Source organism: Podarcis pityusensis, assembly GCF_964106645.2.
Source record: "Podarcis pityusensis genome assembly, chromosome: 17".
NCBI classification, from domain to species: Eukaryota; Metazoa; Chordata; class Lepidosauria; order Squamata; family Lacertidae; genus Podarcis; species Podarcis pityusensis.
Window position 1 is genome coordinate 36,039,223 of NC_138042.1, and position 25,316 is coordinate 36,064,538.

The 25,316-nt window shown below is 45.5% G+C and overlaps 2 protein-coding genes across 3 annotated transcripts; both read left to right on the forward strand.

Annotated features, from left to right (window-relative positions):
• The first annotated feature begins 230 nt into the window (after positions 1-230).
• On the forward strand, positions 231-6,875 carry LOC308466664 (uncharacterized protein). Its single transcript, XM_080987602.1, has 5 exons — positions 231-379; positions 1,908-2,084; positions 3,513-3,612; positions 4,471-4,601; positions 5,974-6,875. The coding sequence occupies exons 1-5, from the start codon at positions 323-325 to the stop codon at positions 6,244-6,246; spliced, it is 738 nt and encodes a 245-aa protein (XP_080843728.1). The 5' UTR covers positions 231-322; the 3' UTR covers positions 6,247-6,875.
• Positions 6,876-7,882: 1,007 nt separating this feature from the next.
• Positions 7,883-21,083, forward strand: DCAF10 (DDB1 and CUL4 associated factor 10). 2 transcript variants are annotated; one of them, XM_080987601.1, is made up of 7 exons: positions 7,883-7,959; positions 12,512-12,625; positions 13,470-13,667; positions 15,524-15,726; positions 16,978-17,088; positions 17,421-17,566; positions 18,455-21,083. In XM_080987601.1, exons 1-7 carry the CDS (start codon positions 7,898-7,900, stop codon positions 18,821-18,823), a joined length of 1,203 nt encoding a protein of 400 aa, XP_080843727.1. In that variant the 5' UTR covers positions 7,883-7,897; the 3' UTR covers positions 18,824-21,083. The 2 variants fall into 2 exon arrangements, with proteins under 2 accessions (XP_080843727.1, XP_080843726.1); XM_080987600.1 differs by lacking the exon at positions 7,883-7,959 and adding an exon at positions 8,511-9,024.
• The last annotated feature ends 4,233 nt before the right edge of the window (positions 21,084-25,316 follow it).

Consider the following 25,316-nt stretch of genomic DNA (forward strand, 5'->3'; position numbering starts at 1 on the left):
CAGGATACCAGAAGAAAACAGAAGCAGAGCCTACAATTTGAAATCTGCCCACTCCTGCGGAACACTTGTTGTTGACTAAGCAGGGATTTCAACAGGGCGGGACTTGCTACTCTTTACTTTTCCACGGGCTGCTGTTCCTTGTGGTCTAAATAGATTCCCCCCCCCCCCCCTTGCACTGGGGAAGTGTCGAAATGTGGGCGGGCTAGGGGAGACACCGCCCTGCAAGCGCGCTTGGCTGGGTTACTAGAAAACGGCTCTCCGCCTCGCCTGCGCCTCCGTCGGTGCCGCCCAGAAGCGCAAGGAAAACAGCCGCGGTTTGGCAATGTGGCGGCTTCTCCGCAGCAGCCTCCTGCAGCTCGGCCGTCGGGGCTCTCCCTCCGTGAGTATCTTCATCGCCACAGGCGTTCAACCCTGGCTGTGGATGCGCGCTTCGGAGGATGGCAGTGGTCCAGAAAGGGACGCGCGTCTCCTTGGCGCAGCGGTGCCATTGGCTCCGTGCGTCTTTGCGCGACCGAGGGCACCTGGATCAAGTCAATCTAGTTCAGCCCCTGGCCAGACAGGTGACACTGAGTCAGACCATTACATCGAGTCAGACCATTCATCCCCCTAGCTTAGGGCAGTATATTGCCGGGCTGGGAGATCAAATGGCTGCAGCGCTGGTTCTGAAAAGCTGGTGAGCTCCTCCGAGGGCGAGAGGTGCAAAACTTATTTTTAAGGAGAGTGAGTGCCAAATGCCAGAACCGAGGGACTTCCGGCTGGCGCAGGCACTTGATTTCTTCAGTTTTGCCTTGCAGTGTTTCCCCCGCACCTCCCTCTGGTCACCTATATGCCATGCGCAACCATTAAAGTAAATCGAAGAGGGAGAAAGTGGGAAGCCCTTCCAGCGATGCTGCGGAGCATCTCTATGTGCCCTTTTCATTATTTATTGCCTCAGCACAACTGGTCTTTTTAGGGTAAAGGTAAAGGGACCCCTGACCATTAGGTCCGGTCGTGGCTGACTCTGGGGTTGTAGCGCTCATCTCGCTTTATTGGCCAAGGCAGCCGGCGTACAGCTTCCGGGTCATGTGGCCAGCATGACTAAGCCGCTTCTGGCAAACCAGAGCAGCGCACGGAAACGCCATTTACCTTCCCGCTGGAGCAGTACTTATTTATCTACTTGCACTTTGACGTGCTTTCGAACTGCTAGGTTGGCAGGAGCAGGGACCGAGCAACGGGAGCTCACCCCATCGCGGGGATTCGAACTGCTGACCTTCTGATCGGCAAGTCCTAGGCTCTGTGGTTTAAACCACAGTGCCACCCGCGTCCCAAATGGGCCTTTACTACTCCATAAATATGCCTCAGAACAAGATGTCAGTGGGATCAACTTTTAATCTTAACAGCAGAAAGAGTGTTTCCCTATGTTGCTATCTGGCCGTTACACAAATACCTGATTCCTGTAAGCGTTAAGAGCACAATTTCCCCATATCTCGGATTGCACAAATGTCTGTTTCATTGCAAAAGAATAGAGGATATTTCTACCTAAATAAGGGTATGGTGCTGATAACGCCAAGGTTGCAGGGTCCCTTCCAGCTCAAGAATTCTATGATTCCAAGCTCTTTTCATCAGATTGCTTTATTGCAGAGATGAGGAACCTGTGGCCCTCCAGATGTTGCTTCCATCAGTCCCAGCAAACATGGCCAAACTCCAGCTTCCATAAGTCCCAGCAAGCATGCCCAATGGTCAGGGATCATGGGAGCGGAAGTCAAGCAACATATGTACAGCTATAGGTTCCCAATCCCTGTGCCAAAGAGTTTTTTCAGGCCCTAAACTGTGCAGTTAATCATTTTACAAATAGCACTTGAAGCTGACGGAGCCAACTTTGCACGATACTACGGCAAATGGGTCATTTCTTCCTTTCCGTGTTTTAGCTCCTGCCTCCTGGTGCGTTGGGGAGCTTTGGGGTAAGACCCAGAACTGTATCCTCGAACCATGCATATAGCACAGGCGAGAGGAACGCCACCAAGTCCACTGAGCGCTTTCCGCTACCTAAGGAGGAGGATTTGCCAAACGATATAGCAGAGCTTATGAAGAGAGAAGAAGCAAAGGTAAGACTGACATACTGGAATCACCTTATAAGACAGCTGAGCACCTAGCAGGCCAACTGGTTCACTCCATTAGGTTTAGCATGTCAGAGGCTTGCAAAATTGAGGCAAAGAATACTCACTAGACTTTATTTAAAAGCTGCCTTAATCCCAGGTCAGCCAATTTATTCGCCTTGTCCCGCATGGTTTTGCTGAACTGAACTACAACTCACAGCACCCCTGGCCATGCTTCCTAGGGCTATGAAAGTTGTAGTTCAGCAACATCTGGAGGGTCAAAGGTTACCGTATTTTCCGCTCCATAAGGCGCACTTTTTTCTTCCTAAAAAGTAAGGGGAAATGTCTGTGCATCTTATGGAGCAAATGCATGGTCCCTGGAGCTGAATTGCCCAGGGGCGAAGAGCAGATCATGCTTTTTTGGGGGGAAGGAAAGTGGGTGTTGAAACAAAGCCGCCGATCGGCAAGTGATCGGGGAGGGAGATAAGGGACGCTAGCAATAAAGGAGGCTGCCTGGGAGTGGGGAGGTAAAGACAGCAAATTTGCAAGGAGAGGAGACAGGAATACTAAAGCAATGAGGAGAGAAATTAGAAGAAAAGGAGGAGCAAAAAACTGCTCCAGCTAAGGAAAAGACACTAAGGCAAACAAGAGGGAAGGGAGTGTTGAAAGGAAGCAGCTGATCGGTAAGCGATCGGGAGGGAGATAAGGGACGCTAGCGATAAAGGAGGCTGCCTGGGAGGGGGGAGGTAAAAGCCCATGGATCCTCAGGATTTTTGCATTGTGTCACCCCAAATTCACCATCAGCTCACATAGCATGTCCATGGCTACAATCTGCACCAAAAAACACACGCATCCACTGTTTCGTGGGGCCGCAATGGTGCAAAAACGTGGTTACAAAGCACGGATCCACATGGTTCCTCAGGATTTTTGCATTGGGCTACCCCAAACTCACCGTCAAATCATATGTCTGTGGCCACAGCATGAACCACAAAAATCATACATCCAACGTTTCGTTCAGAATATTTTTTTCTTGTTTTCCTCCTCTAAAAACTAGGTGCGTCTTATAGAGCGAAAAATACGGTAATTAAGCACATTGAGCACAGTAAAGCATCAAGCATGTTCCCTATGTCTGGTCTATTCTGGCTGGTAGCAGCTCTGCAGAGCCTCAGACAGCGGACTCTACCACTGCCTGATTCTTCTGAGTAGAGAGATTAGGCTGAGAAATTAGGATCTTCTCTGCAAAGCACGTCAGCTGTGGCTCCTCTCCACTGCTTGGATGATTCGGAACGAGAGACTTGGCAACAGCCTGCAGTTTTCTAGAGAATGGCCCTTAGCTAATTGTGCCATATCTGAGAATGGATGGCATTGTATAGACTCTTCCCTTAACGGCAATTTCAAGGTGTCTTGACTAGCTTTCCCCCCCTCGATTCCGAACAGCGTGGGTTTTTGCCCAACGTGCTCAAGGTGATGTCTCACCGCCCAGTAGAACTCAGAGCATTCCTTGCTTATTTCAGTGCCGTCGTGAACAAGGAGACAGGTAAGCATGGCGATCAGACTATGATCTTCTTTCCTGTCCCAACAGTCATAAACCCCCAGTGGCAATTTTATTATCATCTACTTTTCTATTTTTATACCAGTTCTCATAAAAAAAGAGAAATCCCAGAGTAGTTCACACCAAAATATGCTGGGGTGAGCATTGGCTCTGTGTGCACTCCAAATTATAGGGCAAATTGGGCCGATCTGGGGAAGGTCCTCAGGTTCCTGAGTTGCATCATACCATGAACGAGATGCCTCAAGGTGGACCTGGGGCTCCCTAAGCTTTTAAGGCGCTCTGGGGCTTCAGTTTTCTCCCACCCCCTCATCAGAAATGAAACCAAGCTGACTTAGACAACACCCAGAACTTGAGAGGAGGGAAGGAATGAGGGCAGGATGGGGCCAGTGCTGTTCTCAGCACCCCTGAGCCAGGGCTTTTTCGGCTGTGGCTCCAATCTGGTGGAACACTCTGTCACAAAAGACTAGGGCCCTGCAGGACTTGACATCTTTCCGCAGGGCCTGCAAGACAGAGCTGTTCCACCAGGCCTTTGGCCAGGGCACAGCCTGACTCCCTCCCTCGGCAATCTTCGCGGAGCTCTGGCCCAATGGTTGCCATTAATCTGATTTGAACTGGCTTCGGCTGGGGAGGGCGGGATATAAATAAAAAATTATTTTTTTATTATTATTCAAATCACCCCAGGGTGCTACGGCACACTGGTTGAAAACCTAGGCACTAAAGCAATTATAGAACATAGTAGCATAGTACCCTCAAACTCAGATACAGGGTATAAGCCCAGGATTAAGTGACTCATTCCCATGACTAGATATATGATCCACCCTTTGCATGTCTTTCCTCCCACAGGAAACCTTAGCATGGCTGACAAAGAGCTCATTATCGTGGCTACGAGTGTTGCAAACAAGGTCCCCTACTGTGCAATTGCACACGGTGCCTTACATCGGATGTACTCTAAGAAACCAGTGCTGGCAGATCAGGCGAGAACCCATATTTGCTAGTCTTAGTGTGTATGTGCGCCTTTCACTTCTGTGCTGTTTTAACTAGCAAGCTTCCACTTGCGACCTTGCTTCTGCGCTTGTTCCAGGTTCAGGCAAAAATCCGGGCTCTACCTACAGCTTGCAAGAAAGAGAGAGAGAGAAGGATGAATTGCATGGAGGGGACTTGAGTCTGAATTTGAATGCTAGTTTATGCAAATTATTCTGGTGAAATCTTTAAAGTAGGTTTTTTCCTTTTAGTGCTGTGCACTGGAAATATGATTGTAAATTAGCATATACAGTGGTACCTCGGTTTACGAACTTAGTCCGTTCTTAAACCAAATCTGTTCTTAAACCAAGGTGCGCTTTCCCTAATGAGGCCTCCTGCTGCCGGTGCCCTTCCACTGTTCAGCTTCCATTCGTAGACCGAGGTAAAGTTCACAAACCGGGACACTACTTCCGGTTTTGCGGAGTTCGTAAACCAAATAGTTCGTAAACAGGACTGTTTGTAAACCGAGGTACCACTGTATAGCAATTTAAAAGAAACTTCAAAAGATTACTGAACAAAAATTTTGGGATTATAATTTATTATATTCATATTTATACAAACCTATGATTAGTTTATATTAGCTTTCTCTAACCTGGTGGCCTCCAGATGTTTTGTAGTGGAACTTCTATCATTCCTGATCATTGACCAAGCTGGCTGCAGCAGATGGAAATTGGAGTCCATCTAAAAGCAGCAGGTTTGGGAAGACTATAACATTACAATATGCTGGGCACTTTATAACTAGATAAGTGCATTTAAAAGCCTTATGCGGCAGTGTTTAAAAAGGCCCTTGCCCAAGGCTAAGAACTGTATGGAAAAGGTCCGTTTGCTAGGTGCTAAATCTCATGCCACAAAGCTGAGGAGTTTGCATTTGGCAATATTCCCTTTTCTGTACAGCCAAGCTGGTTGCAAGCATATTGCTCTGCTTTCTTTTGGACGACATCAGCGAGGCTGAGATGGTGGGTCTAGTTGTCTGAGCATCCCTGGACCTCCATACACACTGCCCAGGTTTGCGTCCTAGGGAGGTCAAATCACTGCTGCTAACTTAGTGGTGTGTCTTCACCCCCAGAAGCGCACTCCATTGTTTCTTGAGACAGCCGAATGCCAACAACCCAAAACAAGAGCAAAGATTGGGGGAGCACTTTACTTCTTTGCAGCGATGCATTGCAGTTCCTATTCAAGGTCACTCCCTAATCCTTCTTTTCAGCCCTCGGTCTGTTTGTCACTGGTCTGATGCTGCCTGTATATATGTCCTTTATGTCCCACACTTGGCCATTACGTACCCCAGCAGCTGTGTTTATGATTTCCTGCTGCTTTGTTTCTGTGCAGATCACGGTGAACTGGAAAATGGCTGACCTAAGTGATCGTGAGCTAGCCATGCTCGACTTTGCACTCGCTGTCTGTCGAGCAGATACCATCACCAAAGAACACTTTCAGAAGCTGGAGGCACACGGGTTTGACCGAGAAGATGCCTGGGACATAGGCGCCATATCAGCCTTTTTTGCCATGGCAAATCGCATAGCTCAGTTCACAGATATGCAGCCAAACCTAGAATACTACACCATGGGAAGGACACTGAGAGAGAAAGAGAAGACCAAATAGCACCCAAATCTTTGGGAGGAAATTGGACTCCAGATGCTAGGGCCAAAGTTCACTAATTAGTAAGTGGCGGGTACAAGTTAAAAATGGCAGGCAAAGAATCCAATGAGAAGGGAAATGTACTTTCTATTGCACAATAGTCCTGAAGTGCTATTTTTCTAGAAAAAGAGGTCCTGGAACTCACCATGAATGCCTCCCTTGTTCTCTTATAATGGCACCCACTTAAGAGGTGCTGGAGCTGAGTTCAGGTGAGTCCGCCCTGAAAAAAGCCCTGCTGAAGAGGATAGCCCTTTACAAGTACTATATATAAACTATATCCCTATATATCTTCTTAGGAACATTTCCATCTGCACCATCTCAAACTCAAATCATAAAGATGTGAAAGGTTTCCCAAGTTATCTGTTAAGATTAATAGGGCGAGCCTACGAAGAGTAATTACGGAGCCTCTCATTTCATCAACCTGTGTCTTCCAGGAAGTCAATATTTAACCCTGGTATGCTAGGAAGCCAGTGAAAATATACAGCTAAATAAATAACCAAGAAAGTAAATCTCTGCAGGTTTAATGATGTACTTTGATCATTGGATTCCATTTCAGACTGGTAAATAAATAAGATAAAAATGGTCAAGTATAATGGTACTAGTATGCTTTCTAAATCCCTGAAAACAGTTTACTCCTCTATTTACTCTGGCAGCAATGGCTGTGTGTACTATCTTAGCAGCCAGCTGGCAATTTGAAATCATTCTAATAGGTGCTGAAATTACACTTCAGATGGATCTGCTACTCAGTGAGAATACACACAAAAACACATGGTTTATTTTTAAAAATTCAGATAAATCTGATGGCATGAAGGAACACGGCAATCTCAACAGTGCAAGATCATTCCTTCCCAAGTTACCAACATATATATTTTGAAATAATTTTTATTTGATTTTACAGCTCTAACAATTCAAAATACATACCCATATTTAGAGATTTCTCTGAATCCTTGGACTTCCTACCTTCCCCTCCATGGGACCTATTGTCAACCTTTTCAACTGCATATCCGTATTATTTAGTAATCTGTATTTTATGCCTCTCCATTTTGTCCATAATAATAATTACTACATTACAAGTGGTATTGCCATCCTGCTAATGTTTCCATCTGCTTACAGGGGTCTCCTAGGTAAATTACAAATTTGTTGTTTAGTCGTTTTGTTGTGTCCAACTCTTCGTGACCCCATGGACCAGAGCACGCCAGGCACTCCTGTCTTCCACTGCCTCCCGCAGTTTGGTCAACCTCATGCTGGTAGCCTCAAGAACACTGTCCAACCATCTCGTCCTCTGTTGTCCCCTTCTCCTTGTGCCCTCAATCTTTCCCAACATCAGGGTCTTTTCCAAATGTTCCCCCACAAACATTTTGTTACGGAAAAATTTAGGTGTGAGGCTGCTCAGTCACCCAGCTCATCGGGCAGAGTGGAATAAAGGAAGGATTCCAGCCAACCGGAGCAAATAGCTGTAGACCAAAGTCTAGGTTCAAAGAGCAAATTTGAACCCTGAGGACCGGGTGACAAAGACTTTTAAACCTTTCCCACCATATCCCAGAGTACAGTTTGTACAGCATCATTGCTACATCACTGACATGTCACAAAAGGGGAGGGGTTAACTTTGGCAAACATGATCCAGACAAGTCCTTGGTACAAGATTAGCATAAGCAGACATGGCAGGGCAAGACTCAGGTATAAGAGTAGCATAGACAAATATGTCTTAAGTGCCCAGCATCCAAAACTACAATAGAACTTCCTTTGCATGTCTGGAGCTTGAGGCGAGTCAGGTGATGAGATCTGGCTTCCTTTGGCTAACAATGAGCCCAGCAATTGTCACCTCTGGGAACTTCCTGGAGTCCTTTTTCAAGGGGAAAATAGCTTTGGAATGGAGGAAACTGGCAAGGAGTTGATTTTATATTATTTTAAAGCTAGGTAGCTTCCCTGAGCTGTCAAGTTGAAAGGATACATTCAGGCATAATATTTGTATCATTTAACAACTTTAAAGATAATAATAATTTTAAAAAATATAATAATAATAAGATGTGCCCCCCCCGTTAATTTCCGTAACAATTTATTTTTTATTCCCCCGCTCCCGCCCCCCCAGCTTGCTTGGGGGGGGGGGCAGAAATCATAGGGGGCGGGGCAACCCACAAGGAGGCGTGGCCTTCATAAGGGGCGAGGCTTTAAAAGCAGGGCGCCAGGGAACCTCCCCTCTGGGGGAAAGGAATCGCGGCGGCCCTTCGGAGCCGGGTCCGTGTTTCCGGCCGGCGCCTTTTCGAAGGGTGCTCCCCGCACCGGAAGTCGGGGGGGAAAGGAGGCGGAGGAGGCCGAAGGGTGTGTGAGGGGAGAGAGGAATGCCGCTGCCGGTGGCGGCGGGGCCGGGCTCGGGATGAGCTGGAAGGCGCGCTGGGGCCCGACGCCGGAGCGGCCGCCTCGCGGCGAGGGGGACCAGACGCCGCCGCCGCCGCCGCCTCCGTCGCCCCCCCGGGAACCGCCGCCCCCGGACGCCGCCGCCGCCTCAGCGGCAGCAGCCTCCTCAGCAGCAGCGGTGGCGGCCGCCGTTTCGGTGCCCGGCGGGGGCCTGTTCGCGTGGGTGCGCGGGCGGCGCCTGGGCCATGGCGGCCGCTGCGTGGAGCCGGCGAGGGACACGTTCCGGGCTATGACGGGGCTCTACGGCGCCATCCAGCCCGCCGACTCGGTTTCGCCCATCACCCGCACGCACGGCGCCGTCTTCAACCTGGAGTACTCCCCTGGCGGGTAAGGGAGGCGGAGGTGACCGGCGGTGGGAAGCTCGCCTTCCGAGAATCGTAAAATCTTGGAAAGGGACCCCGAGGGTCATCTAGACCAGCGTTTCCCAACCTTGGGCCTCCAGCTGTTTTTTGAACTACAATTCCCATCATCCCTGACCACTGGTCTTGCTAGCTAGGGGTGATGGGAGTTGTAGTCCAAAAACATCTGGAGGCCCGAGGTTGGGAAACACTGATCTAGACCCACCCCCTCTGCGAGGCAGAAATCTCGGCTGGGCCCTACAGGGCAGGGGGCCTCCCAACCTCTGCTTTAAAAAACCCCAAGGAAGGAGAGTCCTTCACCTTCCGAGGGAGCCCTGTCCGCTGTCGAACAGCTCTTCCTCTCAGAAAGTTTTCTTTTTTTCTTCCTGAAATGGATTTTATTTTATTTTACAAGTATAAAATTATAACAATACAACCATTCATATCCACATTTACAGAGGAATCTGTGCATTTTACAGAGGAACCTGTAAGTTTACATTTACAGAGGAATTTGTAAATGTCAGAAAGTTTCCCCATATGTTTAGTTGGAATCTCCTTTCTTATAACCTGAAGTTACTCAGTTCAAGTCCTACCCTCCGGAGCAGGAGAAAACAAGCTTGCTCCATCCTCCGTGTGGCAGTCCTTGACATATTTGAAGATGGTTATCATCTCTCTTTTCCAGGCTAAAAATACCCAACTCCCTCAACTGCTCCTCTTAAGGCTTGGTTTCCAGACCCTTGATCATCTTGGTCGCCCTCCTCTGCATACACCGGCTTGTCAATATCCTTAAATTGCGGTGTGCAGAACTGGGCAGAGTACTGCAGTGTTCAAAAGGGATCTATTTAGATACTGAGCTACAATGTGTTTCGCTTCTTTATAGTCTCTCTGTCACACCCACCCACCCAAAAACCCGAAGTATGGTTCTAGCAGCTGGTATTGAAATTTGAAGCATAGAATTGTGCCCTGCACATGCTTACTGACTTTTGTCCCCATATCTTAATCTTCTTTGGAGATACTGTATTGCATTGCAATGTGATTTCGGATCTTTCTGCCCCCTGTGACTGTTTGTGAAAGTGTTGAGGAATTCTATAGTCGAGTAATTGACCCCACAAGACTTTTGAATAATAATAATAATAATAATTTATTATTTGTACCCCGCCCATCTGGCTGGGTTTCCCCAGCCACTCTGGGCGGCTTCCATAGAAACCAAAATTACACTAAAATATCATACATTAAAAACTTCCCTGAACAGGGCTGCCTTAAGATGTCTTCTGAATGTCAGGTAGTTATTTATCACTTTGACATCTGATGGGAGGGCGTTCCACAGGGCGGGCGCCACTACCGAGAAGGCCTTCTGCCTGGTTCCCTGTAGCTTTGCTTCTCGCAATGAGGGAACCGCCAGAAGGCCCTCGGCGCTGGACCTCAGCGTTCGGGCAGAACGATGGGGGTGGAGACACTCCTTCAGGTATACTGGACCGAGGCCGTTTAGGGCTTTAAAGGTCAGCACCAACACTTTGAATTGTGCTTGGAAACGTACTGGGAGCCAATGTAGGTCTTTCAAGACCGGTGTTATGTGGTCTCGGCGGCCGCCCCCAGTCACCAGTCTAGCTGCCGCATTCTGGATTAGTTGTAGTTTCCGAGTCACTTTCAAAGGTAGCCCCACGTAGAGCGCATTGCAGTAGTCCAAGCGGGAGATAACCAGAGGATGCACCACTCTGGCGAGACAGTCCGCGGGCAGGTAGGGTCTCAGCCTGCGTACCAGGTGGAGTTGGTAGACAGCTGCCCTGGATACAGAATTGACCTGCGCCTCCATGGACAGCTGTGAGTCCAAAATGACTCCCAGGCTGTGCACCTGGTCCTTCAGGGGCACAGTTACCCTATTCAGGACCAGGGAGTCCTCCACACCAGCCCGCCCCCTGTCCCCCAAAAACAGTACTTCTGTCTTGTCAGGATTCAACTTCAATCCATTAGCCGCCATCCATTTGAAGTGTATTCCAACATGAATGTAAGAACACAGTATTCATAAACTACATGAGGGTTGATGCCACATTTAAAACTGTTGGTGTGCGTTCGTATGGCACATACAGATGTTTTTAAAATAACCTAAACCTAATTTGTAAATCCACCTTCATTTCAGTCTTATGTCAACTAGAGATAGTGGTGCAGCAATAAAACTGCTAGCACATTTGCAAATAAGCAGGGTCTGGTATGGTTTCAAATTGGATGGGGGGGCACTGCATGTTGAGATTCCTGCATTGCAGCGGGTTGGTCTAGATGACCCTCAGGGTCCCAACTCCACAATTCTGTGATTCTATGAACTTGTCCCTGACTTTCCACAAGGTTTTCTGCTCTTTCACCCCATCTGTTGGGCATCCCTGGAAACACATGACATATCTCTGATGCCTACAGTTTATCAATAACTGATGTCCATAAGTGCATTTCTTCCCAGTCTAAGCTTCAGTACTTATTGTGCATTTTCTAGTAGCAGGAATATAGGAAGCTGCCAGATAACAATTCAGACCATTGTCTGTTTAGCCTGGCATTGTCTACACCAGGAGTGGAGAAGTCTTTCCCCTTCCATCCCAGTCATTTACTCACAGGAAAAGTAAATTGGGTGCTTGAGATAACGGTGACGAGAGTCTTCTCTTCTCTCTCTGCCTCCTCTTTTCTTTCATTCTGCACCCCTCACCCCCAGTGATGCTTGGTAAATGGTGCTCCTAATCCTTAGTCCATTGACATAGCAACTAGTGAGTCAATTGGCATTGGAAGTATGCTTTCTGAGTTTTATGGAAGAAGCAACTGAGTGGTATTCATCTTTGTTTTACTTAATGAACATGATGACATCACACCTAAGAGTTTTGTTGCACATACCTAATTGGGGGAGGAGAATTGGGCACTGAGGTTTGATCAAATAGGAGTGGCCTTTTGGGGTAGGCAAGAGCAAAGTAACATGCACACCATACTGTTATATGACTTTAACAGTCATGCTTTCCCCAGAGAATCCTGGGAACTGTAGTTGGTCACAGGGCTATAATTCCCAGCACCCTTAACAAGCCAAAGTTCCCAGAATTCTTGCTGTGACAGTTAAAGTGGTATAATACACTCTCATTAAACATATGGTTGGGTTGGGATGGGTGGTGAGAGGAGCATGTCCCTTTGCCTTCTGGTTTCAGGGATCATTTGATTGTGGTCATATAACATGTGATCAATTGGTGGCATTTAATTGATTCACGATCCACTACATTGCAGCAAATAAGAGAAAATAAATGTAGTTCTAATTAAAAAATCCAGTGCGTAGAAATTCTGCAAGCTACTCCATGGAACGCCTCTGCCTTCGGAACTATTATTCACGTTTCAGCTCTGTGTTTGTGTGCCCTTTAAGTAAGGAAACCTTTCTGTTCTTTACCAGATGTCATTGAGAGGGTGTTGAGTTTCTTTGGGCATAATAGCCTGTTTCTTGTTTCTTTCCTATCCAGGTCAGTGCTAACTGTTGCTTGTGAACAGACAGAAGTCCTTCTTTTTGATCCCATATCTTCAAAGCACATCAAAACTCTCTCCGAAGCTCACGAGGACTGTGTAAATAATATCAGGTTGGTTGGCTGGGAAATAAAAGCCAGTTACAGATATCTAAAATTCCAGTACTTGTTTTATTTAAGCTCTGGAAGCATTGATGCTGTAGTGACAAACATATCTTCTGTTTTCTCTTTTATGTTTTTCCCTCCCATCAATTAGTAATGAGAGTCATGGTACTAATTTTTAACTTTTTGCTGCAAGCCAGAACTTGAATGCTGTTGCCCATAAACAGGCACAGAAAACTGAGGCAGCCCCTGTCTGCATTGCCCATCCCTGAATCTGTTCCTTGGTTTGAAGCTAGTCTGCGATGGAACCAAGGAAACTGCCTTCTTGGTATACAAGTTGGACCTTTCCCTCTGTACACTGCTTCACCGCCCATCCCCAAATAGTTGTAATTGTCACTTGCCATTCTCTCCCTCCACCCCAAAAAAATTGCGAAGTGTTTTTGTTTTTTGGCTAGTGCCTTCCCTAAAGAAGCACAGGTGTGTGCACATTTTGGACAGCTCATTGCATCAGATAACAGTGTAATGCTCTATTGAAATTTTGCATGTTTTGATGTTATTGAAATCTCGGGAACAAATGTGCATTGAAAGGATGATGAAACCAATCCAAACATGGGAATGCGTTTTGGCAGTTTGCTAAATCTGTTTCTGAAACTCTAGCTAGCTCCGGAATATACACCTCCAATCCGACAATGTCGGTCTTTGTTTCCACATCAAGATGTTATGAAAATCAATATCCTGGCATTTCTCTTCATGTGGCTGTCATCTCAAAGTTTCTTTTGCGGGGGCCGATTTAAAGAGGTTTTGCATGAATTTCAAGATACGAAATGGCCTCCCTCCTTGTCCATTTTATTTGTAGGTTTCTTGATAACAGACTGTTTGCAACTTGCTCTGATGATACTACCATAGCACTTTGGGATCTGAGGAAGCTGGACACGAAAGTGTGTACTCTGCATGGTCACACTAGCTGGGTAAAGAACATTGAATATGACACTAACACAAGACTGTTGGTAACATCGGGATTTGATGGAAATGTTATCATTTGGGATACCAACAGGTAAGCAGATTTTAAAGTGGCATCTCTCTTGATATGGAAATATTGAGGGAGATAGATGTCTGTTGCTCTGAAATGCCTTTATTCTGTACCTCATTTGCAAACGTGCCTGTTGCAAACATGGTGTTATGGCACCTGGGGTTGCATAGACTCAGTGCATGGGTTAAATCGAACAAGTGCCAAGTAGATGTGTATAGAAAAAGGGGCTGGGTAAAAGTCTGCCTGCTGTCATCCCCATTCCCCCACAGTCTGCAGTAAGCCAAGGCATCCCTCTCAAAATTCAAATAACAGATATAACTCTGGTTTCAGTTGATAAGAATGAACTTCTGAGCATGCTCACTTGAAGCAAACCTTGATAGTTTCAAATAACAACAACAACAACAATAATAATAATAACAATAATAATAGTTTATTTATACCCTGCCCCTCTGACTGGGTTTCCCCAGCCACTCTGGGCAGCTCCCAACAGAATATTAAAAGCACAATAAAACATCAAACATTAAAAACTTCCCTAAACAGGGTTGCCTTCAGATGTCTTCTAAAAGTCAGATAGTCATTTATTTCCTTGACATCTAATGGGAGGGTGTTCCACCGGGCAGGTGCCACTGCCAAGAAGGCCCTCTGCCTGGTTCCCTGTAACCTCACTTCTCTCAGTGAGGTAACTGCCAGAAGGCTCTCGGAGCTGGACCTCAGTGTCTGGGCTGAACAATGGGGGTGGAGACGCTCCTTCAGGTATACTGGGCCGAGGCTGTTTAGGGCTTTAAAGGTCAGCACCAACACTGACTTGTGCCCAGATACATACTGGGAGCCAAAGCGTGAGAGGGAGTTTAAATACTAATCGCTGGATTACAATTACAATACTTTATACTTAACCAATCCTACGGCTAGAGGTAGTAATCCTTTGTCACTACTAAACAATATTGTGATTGTATTAAGCCTGAAAACATGGAACAGTTGAGAAAGAGAGAAGGAATGAAAGAACATTGGAACTTGTGTTGTTTGGTCTCAACAGTCTTTCAGTATTCACAGCAAAACACCCAGTGTAGCTGGATGTGTTAATGCAAAATTTCCTCCATAAGATCTGACTCAGGTGGCCTTGTCTTGTAAAACAGAGCTTGTGTATAGACAAACCCCAGACCAGAAAAGTAACCCAGTGAGACCAGCCTTATCTCCTTCTTTCATTGTACAGTGGAACCTCGGATTGCGGACGTAATCCATGACGGAGGCACGTCCGCAACCCACAGCGTTCGCAAGCTGAAGCGCCGTGTCTGTGCAGCTGCCAGCGTGATTTGGCATTTATGCGCAAGCAGCAAAACCCAGAAGTAACCTGTTCCGGTACTTCTGGGTTTCCCGTGGTCCGCAACCCAAAAACACATAACCTGAAGCAAACTTAACATGAGGTATGACTGTATGAATTAGAAAGGGAGGAGTTACAATGAGCACTATATTGCTGTTAAGATACATACCACCTTAAATATAAGGCTGAGGTTCTTCCACATGTGCCTGCTCCACAAAAAGCAACAGAATGGGCCTTTTCTGCAGTGGCTCCCCGCTTGTGGAATTCTCTCCCCAGGGAGGCTCGCCTGGCGCCTTTGTTACATATCTTTAGGCACCAGGCAAAAGCATTCCTCTCCTCCCAGGCCTTTGGGTAATTAAATAATCTATGACCTTTTAAACTGAGGGAGTACTGTGTATGTTTGTTACTATGTTATGTATTTTTGTGCTTTTTATATTGTAAACCTCCCTGTGATCTTCGGATGAAGGGTGTTAATAGAAATTTAATAAATAATAATAAATAAATGGAATTCTTGAAACTAGAAGCCGACAGTGGATGTGGTTTGATGCTTCTCTTTCCCCAGGTGCACAGAAGATGGTTGCCCTCACAAGAAGTTCTTTCACACCCGCTTTCTCATGCGCATGAGGTTGACACCAGACTGTTCCAAAATGTTGATCTCAACCTCGTCTGGGTATCTCCTGATCTTACACGATCTTGACTTAACCAAATCCTTAGAGGTTGTCAGCTATCCGATTTTAAGAGCTAGGAGAACGACATCCAATTCGGGTAAGTCCTTGTGTTTGGATTAGTATATGCCCGTGTCATGTCTGCTATTCATTTGCCTAACAAGAGATAGCTAGCGCTGGGGGAGCTGTGCTGTGAGCAGTGAATTAGCCAACCCATCCGTTATTTATTGCATCTCATCAAGTTTATACAACGTTTCATTGCTTTAAAAAAACCTCAAAGCGGTTTACAAAAGATCGACTTGTCCACTGAAAAGTCTTTACATGATGCATTGGATTCTGGGTAGTGTTTTAGGGCATGTGCTCAAAGTTCATATATAGTCCCTGCTGTGATTCCACCATCAGCTCATGTGAACTGAATGTGTTACACTTCCCCCGACCCAAGGCTTCTCTGTGGCTGCAGCATCTGTGGAAGAACATTGGTAGTGGTGTGTGCAAGATGCCTTTCAGATTCACCATTACAGTGGTACCTCGGGTTACATACGCTTCAGGTTACAGACTCCGCTAACCCAGAAATAGTACCTTGGGTTAAGAACTTTGCTTCAGGATGAGAACAGAAATCGTGCTCCGGCAATGCGGCAACAGCAGGAGGCCCCATTAGCTAAAGTGGTGCTTCAGGTTAAGAACAGTTTCAGGTTAAGAACGGACCTCCGGAACAAATTAAGTACTTAACCCGAGGTACCACTGTACTGATCTACTCACTGAAGAACTCTGATCAGCTTCCAGAAACCCAGGGTTTCACAGCAGGCAGTTTGTAAATCTTTGCTTTGTAGTGGTTTTGAGTTGTGTTTTTTAAATAAAAAAACACTGCTGCCTTTTTCCTTACCTGCAACTATGACAAGTAACCATTTAATACAAACTGTTGTCCACAACCTTAGGAGGCAAATAAGAGAAACCTAAATAATGCCTCCCCAAATTAGAAGCTTATCAAGAAGATCCGTGGGCTCTGACATTAGCAGACATCCACAGGGAAGAGTTTAAACCCGTGGTTCCCAAAATGGGGCACAAGCCCCACAGGGGGGCAGTTTGATTTTTAGGGGGGGGCAATTCGAGAATGAGTTATTAACAGTGAATGGCCTTTTAGGCTTCCTCCACGTGAATAGGAGTTCACTTTTTGAATAATAAGAATTATATGTCGGGGGGGGGGAATCAGGATTTTGGAGATGCTTAGGTGGGGCATGGCCAAAGAAAGGTTGGGAACCACTGGTTTAAAGTGATGGAACACAGGAGACTGAATGGTTGGACAGGATCCCTTCTGTACATTTCATTTTATACGTTACTGCTTTCTTCTCAGATTTGACATCTGCCACATCGTCCATTCCTCGGAGCGCTGGGTCACCGTGTCATCAGAGTGACACAAACCCAGTGTCTGAGAAGCATATGGTACGAGCTACCCAGCGAGAAGGTGTGTTAAAACAGGGTTAAACCAGGGGGGGGGGTGTTCCACCAACAAGGGTGTCCCAGAAACTAAAAACGGTCTCCTACATTCAGGTTCAATAAAGTTAATGCAGCCTTGCAACTCCATGTAGGCTGCTTGAGGACTGGTTCAGAACTTCATGCTTGTCCTTTGATAACTACAGGCCACACACTTGCATGTTTCGATGAGCTCTGGGCCCAGTGCAGTACAGTAGACTTCCATTCATACTATAGTTCTTATGGTCCATTGTTTGCTTTGGCTGACAAGCAGTTTGGGAAATGAAAGGGGGATAGCGACAGTGATGCTTTCTCTCCCTGCAGGTGGATCTCCGCGCAATAGTCTTGAGGTTTTAACCCCAGAAGTTCCCGGAGAGAGAGATCGCGGGAACTGCATCACATCGCTGCAGCTCCATCCCAAAGGATGGGCTACACTTCTTCGATGCTCAAGTAACACTGATGACCAAGAGGTATTTTGTGTGTGTGTGTGTGTGTGGTGTTATCACATAAGGTTGGTGGTTTGAATACCTGCAACGGGGTTCTGTCCCAGCTCCTGCCAACCTAGCAGTTCGAAAGCACGCCAGTGCAAGTAAATAAAATAGGTACTGCTGTGGCAGGAAGGTAAACAGCGTTTCTGTGCACTCTGGTTTCTGTCATGGTGTTCCGTTGCTCCAGAAGCGGTTTAGTCATGCTGGCCACATGACCCGGAAAGCTGTCTGTGGACAAACGCCGGCTCCCTCAGCCTGAAAGCGAGATGAGCGCTATAACCCCATAGTCACCTTTGACTGGACTTAACCGTCCAGGGGTCCTTTACCTTTTACTTTACCTTATATGCAAATAATTTTCTTTTCTTGAAGAGAAATGCCTTCAGATGTCTTCTAAAAGTCAGATAGTTGTTTATTTCTTTGACATCTGATGGGAGGGCATTCCACAGGGAGGCACCACTACCGAGAAGGCCCTCTGCCTGGTTCCCTGTAACCTTACTTCTCACAGGGAGGGAACCGCCAGAAGGCCCTCAGAGCTGGATCTCAGTGTCCGGGTTGAACGATGCGGGTGGAGACGCTCCTTCAAGTATACTGGGCCAAGGCCGTTTAAGGCTTTAAAGGTCAACACCAACACTTTGAATTGTACTCAGAAATGTACCGGGAGCGAATATAGTCTTGGCAGCCACTCCCAGTCACTAGTCTAGCTGCTGCATTCTGGATTAGTTGTAGTTTCTGGGTCACCTTCAAAGGTAGCCCCACATAGAGCGCATTGCAGTAATCCAAGTTATATTCTTGGACCCACATGAGTAGGATGAACTGGCAGTTAGCAAAGTGGATTAATTGTGCTTTTCTCCCCCTCACCCCTTGCTGTAGTGGACTTGTGTCTACGAATTCCAAGAAGGAACTCCAGTCCGGCCCGTTTCTCCTCGCTGTTCCCTCCGATTGACTCATTGCATTGAGGAAGCCAATGTCGGCCGGGGCTATATCAAAGAACTCTGTTTCAGCCCTGACGGCCGGATGATCTCCTCCCCGCACGGCTACGGGATTCGCTTGTTGGGATTTGACACCCAGTGCAGTGAACTGGTGGACTGTTTGCCCAAAGAAGCCGCCCCTTTGCAAGAGATCCGCTCACTCTACTCGCACAACGACGTGGTCCTGACCACCAAGTTCTCGCCGACGCACTGTCAGATTGCCTCCGGGTGCCTTAGCGGTCGTGTTTCTTTATATCAGCCAAAGTTCTAGGCACTTCTTGCCTTGAAAAGAACATTTGACTTTTTTTTTTTTTTAATTACTTCAGTTTAGTTGGAGTGTTCTTTTTTTAAAAAAAGAAAAACTTGTAAATTTGGACGAGTACAGAGTTACTCTGACCCTTGGACTGGGGGAAAAAAAGACAGGTTCAGTCCAGCCCTTTATGTGTGCGTGTGTGTGTGTGTGTGTGCGTATGTGTGAGTGCTGTGATTCTGAATTCACACACCAGACCTCCTGCTCATTCTCCCTCTTTCCTCCTGCTGAATCCACCTGTGTCGTTTGGATGTAGCATGGCAGCACTTCTAAGTCTTGTCTTTCCACGTGACTCTTAGTGCAAGATGCTAGCTGGGCATGAGAAGGGAGGGAACACCCAGACATAGCCCACATGCTTCCTTTGCCTGGAGTTCGCTGTATTTTTCTTATTCTAGGAATGAAGCAGTTTTCTCGCACACTAGGTTAGATACAGCCAGCAAATGCATTGTTTTCTGTTTGTTTGTTTTTTTGTGAACTACGGGAAATGCGGTTGCTACATTTTGGTATTGTTCTGCTATAGTTCAATCTGTTGGCTGGAGTTCCTAAAATTGTACGCTGTTTATTGCCAGTTCTTCCCCCCAACCCACCCCAAAAATGACTGGAAGCACAGTTATTCTTCCTTGTTTAACTAGATATAAAATTTATTGAGAACTGGATAGCTTAACATCTTGCCCTCACGAGTCTTGTACAGGAGCACCTTCTATAATAATGTATGGGCATGGGAAGGGGTGTTAGTTGTTCACCTGAATATGTGCCCAAAAACTTAGATATACAATCCAGCAGGAAGTCCTGCACAAATCTCATTGAGATGAGACTTGAACAGCAGAATTTTCTGTTGAACCGTGTTCGAACCCTATGATGGCTTCCATCACTGTGGAAGGCTTTTGGAATTAATAAAACCATTTCCCCCCCCAATATCAGACTAAAATGTTGCCCTGTACTGTTTCCATTTTGCAACATTATAAAGGCCTGCTGGCCTGTTATTTATGTGCCTTGCGAGCCACAAAAGTATGCCACTCCATCTGAGGAAAAGCCCACCGAATATGGTCAAAAAGATTTGTCCGAATGATACTTTCTCTCCCGTGGCAGTAACAACGCAGAATTCTTAGCACATAATTGTTACATCCTTTAGAAGCATTCTGCAGATCTTCATTAAAATAGCTTTAAATTGTTTCACCGTTACAGACGCTTGTGTGAAATAAATTGAACCATCATATTTGTGTAGTTTCATTTTGACAAAAGGAAGGGTAAATACTGCAGACAGTCAGTAGCACCTGCTGCATATGGTTATGGCGACTCTGCCTCATCATTCCACAGGATCAGACACTGGACAGTGGAATTTAAACGTGGCAGCAACAGCTTTGAAGACGATCCAGGAAACAGAAGTCTTGCAACTCTCCATGACAACAAAGAGATGGCCAAAGTAGAATCTGTGATTGTGAAGGATCCCCAAGTCTCCATTGAACATGTTGTGCACAGACTGAATGTTTGGATCACTCCAGTTATACACAACCAGCAATATTCATGAGAATACAGCAATGTCTCTTAAGTAATTTGTCCTGAACTGCTAGAGCAGATTGCAAAAAGATCTAGAGAAATGTCATCAAAATCAGTGCTCCGAATGAATGCTAGGTCCATCACTAGGGTGCAAGCAACAGAGAGCTGGCATGCGGTGTGTGTTGCCTCACTCCCACAAAAGAGGTTCGGCATCCTGAAATCGGCTAGAAAGCTGATCTTGAGGGATGATAGGGTGCATTTCTTACTGATTTGGGGGTTGGCAGGAGAGCAACAACGAGACCATTGCAACAGATTTTAAATTACATGAGATTATAAAGAAACGGGTATGTTCCACATTAGTGCACAGAAGTGCTCTGGCAGCTCAAACGACCATCACAACCATTAAAACAATCTGATTACTATCTGTTTGAAAAATTAGAGTCTCTGTGGCATGTGCTCTTATCTAATGATGAAACCCTGAAAAGCGATACCATGGTTTGAAGACCAAAAAGTAGTTTGTACGAAGAAAGGAGTTTTTGAAATTGAGACAATGGTTTCGGCTGTGATAAGTCACTGTCAGTTGTTTTGACAAGAATGACAGGGTATAAATTTGTAAAATAAAATACATCATGGGGGGGGGGGAATATGTAACTTCATAAGGAGGCCATATTGAAGTGTTAAACTTGTATAAAATTTGGCTAATAAAAATACGTTTGCAAATACAGTTTTGACCAAACCTTTTGACTGAACCCTCAGAGCAGTGGCTAGTGCGTTGCCTGCATGGGGAATTTCTGGTCCTCTGAATCTGTTTCTCATGAGATTGTGGAGCTTGACTCCTCTTGCAGGGAAGCTGCCCTAAATACCAGCAATCCCAGGTTTCTTATTTCCTGAAATGTCATTTGAATCCAATATACCTATATGTGTGTTGCAAAAGCTAGTTATTCTGTTGTCTACGAACTTTGTTTTAGACATCATTTTGAATGGTGAGACTCGATTTGTAAGACTGAGCATTGATGGGATTTGAAGAAAAATAGGCACCCACACTCCACACAAAAAAAGCTCAGTAACATTGGCTCATCCTCCCTTTAAAAAAGCTCAACAATGGGTAGATCACTGCCAGTTTTTTTTAATAGTGGGAGTAGATCGCAGTCTCTTGGAAGTTGGACATGCCTGGTCTAGGAGGATACATTTGCACCAAAGGCATTTAAAATAAAATGGGGGGGTCATAATCCAGAAAATACCCATTTGCCATATTTGAGGTTATCTGCTATGCTAACAGTCTCAAAGGCTGCTGGGCATGGAGATGGGGAGCAGCTCTCTGCCCCCCTCCCCCCCCCAAAACCTTTGGACCTGATGTGCTCCTAGGTGAAAGGAGGAGGAAAAGGGGTGGAGGGGGGAAATATTTTGCAAAACGCTCCACATCTTGTTCTTTTCTCTCTTGAGTTCTGAGCTGTTGGCTCTTCCGCAGAGGCCACTGCAAGATAGATAGATAGATAGATAGATAGATAGATAGATAGATAGATAATATCCCACATCCTCGGCCAAAGCCGGGCTCAGAGTGGCTAACAACAGGTAAAAATAGCACAGTACATAAAATTGCACAGTCAATTAATTAAAATACATTCTAGAATCAGTAGTGTGTAATCTTCACTACAAAATTTTTCAGTGGCATGTAACTGATTTATACGCCCTGTAGTTACACAAAACTAGTGCTCTCAAAATGGAACATGCAATATCACCCCATCTTGGATTTTTCTTTTTTAATTGAGGTGCAAAAATTCATAGAACATTTTCAGGTTAATTTTACTCTGGCTTAGTAGAAACTAACATTCTCCTCAGGAAAGGAAAAACTTTCCATCCCTCAGTTAAGAGAAAATTCATACCGAAATAGCTAACTTGTTCTCCGGTTATAAAACACAGCCTTGAGAGCAATGTCTATTTTATGCTTATTTATTCAAAGTTCCTTAGAAATCAGTGGCTCTTTCTAAGAAAACATGCATGAAATCTGGATGTAAATGAAGTTATGGGTTAACGTCAAGTGTTTTACTGTTGGGTTGACCTTGCATTATTCCTATACATTTATATATTAGTACACACAACTAAAGCTTTAGCAATTCTGTTTGTGATTTTGAAGTGTGAAATCTACACACACATATGCTTTGAAAGCATTGTTTTGTCACCTTTAAATTCCTGCAGAATGTTGTTGTTTAGTCGTTTAGTCGTGTCCAACTCTTCGTGACCCCATGGACCAGAGAACGCCAGGCCCTCCTGTTTTCCACTGCCTCCCGCAGTTTGGTCAAACTCATGCTGGTAGCTCCGAGAACACTGTCCCACCATCTCGTCCTCTGTCGTCCCCTTCTCCTTGTGCCCTCCATCTTTCCCAGCATCAGGGTCTTTTCCAGGGAGTCTTTTCTTCTCATGAGGTGGCCAAAGTATTGGACCCTCAGCTTCAGGATCTGTCCTTCCAGTGAGCACTCAGGGCTGATTTCCTTCAGAATGGATAGGTTTGATCTTCTTGCAGTCCATGGGACTCTCAAGAGTCTCCTCCAGTGCCATAATTCAAAAGCATCAATTCTTCGGCGATCAGCCTTCTTCATGGTCCAGCTCTCACTTCCATTCCTGCAGAATTCCATAAGCCTAAAGAAGCATGCTTGCCCAGCCAGAAGCAAATTAACTAGCTATATTTGGGAAGAACAGCAAAACCTATAGAATGTTTACCAAAAACCACTGCTAATGTAATCTGAAGCTGGTAGCTGTTGTGCTGGTCCAGGGAGCGCAGTATTGAACAGATGGTGCACTTTTCAAAAACCCCCACTAGAGGTCATATTTAATTCTCAACCCACTTAGAATTGTGGAGCTGGGATTCCAAAGGGAATCTAGTCCAACATTACTAAGAAAGCACATTGCAACTCCAATTTGCAAGCAAGTTAGTCATGCTCAATGAGATGGCCCCTAACTAACTTGTTGCACTGATATTGAATGGGCTCAAAATGACCAGAAATGAAAAATGCAAATATTCAAAGTTTGCCGATTGCACCAACTTCACCATTCACATTTTAAAAGCAAGGGGTTCTTCCCCCCCTTTAACCATGGTGAAACTATCAGTAAGCATGGACAAGCTTTCCTGAAAGACAATTTGACAACCACAATTATACATTACAGAAAAAGATCAGTGGTGTGCGAATGCTGGATTTCCCAGAGGGCACTCTCCATTCAAAATTCTGACACCCAATAAAACTCTCTGTGAAATGGGTATGCGCCATAGAACATACCATAGCCATAGCCATAGCCAGACCCCCCCCCCCCCGTGGCAAACCCACCAAAGTTCCTTTGCAAAGGAAGCAACGTATAAAATGTTACTCGGAAATATTTGCCAAAGACCAAAATTAATTTGCGTCTCTGCCCAATGTCACTCACCACCATCACTTCAAGAGAGTCATATTCTCCCCGGCCCTACATGACACCATAGTTTGTGAGATGTTACCTTCATTAAATACCTGTGCATAAAATTTACATACAAACACCAGAACATCAAATATATACCTCATGAATTTAACATTGATTTTCCCGTAACATGAGTTTGTTGATGTGAAGAGTTAACACTCAGGAAAACTCTTTCTATGCTCCATACATTTAAATGGTTTATCTCCTGTGAGAGACCAATAATAACCTCAGCTATTATTTCTTGCATGTCAACTATCAAATACCACTATGATTGGATGTTATAGGCAGACAGTCTCTGCAAACACTTGAGCAATCAATACTGAAATACTTTTGCACATTTTGAGGATTTTGTGAATACATTTGTAAAAGGAAAAACAAATACTTGAGTTGTGTGCACACTTACTGTGGTATAAGCACTGTTGAATGTAGTGGGGCTTCCATGCATTGGACTGGGTTGAAAGATTAACGCTGGTATAGCAAGGGCTTTTCCCCCTCCGTAAGCAATAATTTCAGCAAAGTGTTGGGTGAAATTTTCAAGTCACTATGATAAAATCCCACGAGGCCGAAGGTGGTCCTGGAAAGTAGGATAAGCAATGGAAGCCACCCACTGTACCTTGTTTGATCTTATAACAGATCTGTGGCAACAACTTATTGGTATATAATAATTTTCTCATTTGGCATTAAAAATACATAATGCGGAAGTACACATTTGTGCATGTATTTTTAAAATTCTTAAAATTTTGTAATAGTTGTGAGCTTTAAATACAGCGCACTTCCAAGAGCTGTTTGGAAAAACTTGTATTTATTCCTATAAGAGTGATGTTAATGTTTCATTGGTTTATCTTGCTTGCATAATAAACGTGTTACAACTGTGCTCTGAATTAAGTTGCAATGGCTTGTGTTATTCAGTGGAACCCTGAGCTGAAGACTGTACTGTGTGAGTTGGCAAAAAAGTAGCTCTTGGTCATCCGCCACCTGGGGGCGAACTCCAGGTGTCTCCAAGTTTTAGTGGGGATTTCTGAGTAACAAGAGAGCAGATGCAATGATGGTGAATTAGGCCAAGTAAACTCTAGTAAAGGTAAAGGGACCCCTGACCATTAGGTCCAGTTGTGACCGACTCTGGGGTTGGGGTGCTTATCTCGCTGTATTGGGCGAGGGAGCCGGCGTACAGCTTCCGGGTCATGTGGCCAGCATGACTAAGCCGCTTCTGGCGAACCAGAGCGGCACACAGAAACACCGTTTACCTTCCCGCCGGAGCGGTACCTATTTATCTACTTGTACCTATTTATCGACTTGCACTTTGACGTGCTTTCGAACTGCTGGGTTGGCAGGAGCAGGGACCGATCAACGGGAGCTCACCCCGTCGCGGGGATTCAAACCGCCAACCTTCTGATCGGCAAGTCCTAGGCTCTGTGGTTTAACCCACAGCGCCACCCACGTCCCTAAGTAAACTCTAAGCTTCACCTGAATACCCATTCCATGGTTTTGATGGCAGCAAATAGATCTCTGCATT

Bases quoted from the DNA above. Each gene is read 5' to 3' on its own strand.
- DCAF10 (XM_080987600.1), top strand. From the start codon at position 8,657: ATGAGCTGGAAGGCGCGCTGGGGCCCGACGCCGGAGCGGCCGCCTCGC. The intron at 12,626-13,469 runs GTTGGTTGGCTG...TTTTATTTGTAG, and splicing joins GACTGTGTAAATAATATCAG to GTTTCTTGATAACAGACTGT. The intron at 13,668-15,523 runs GTAAGCAGATTT...CTCTTTCCCCAG, and splicing joins ATCATTTGGGATACCAACAG to GTGCACAGAAGATGGTTGCC.
- LOC308466664 (XM_080987602.1), top strand. From the start codon at position 323: ATGTGGCGGCTTCTCCGCAGCAGCCTCCTGCAGCTCGGCCGTCGGGGC. The intron at 380-1,907 runs GTGAGTATCTTC...TCCGTGTTTTAG, and splicing joins GCCGTCGGGGCTCTCCCTCC to CTCCTGCCTCCTGGTGCGTT. The intron at 2,085-3,512 runs GTAAGACTGACA...GATTCCGAACAG, and splicing joins TGAAGAGAGAAGAAGCAAAG to CGTGGGTTTTTGCCCAACGT.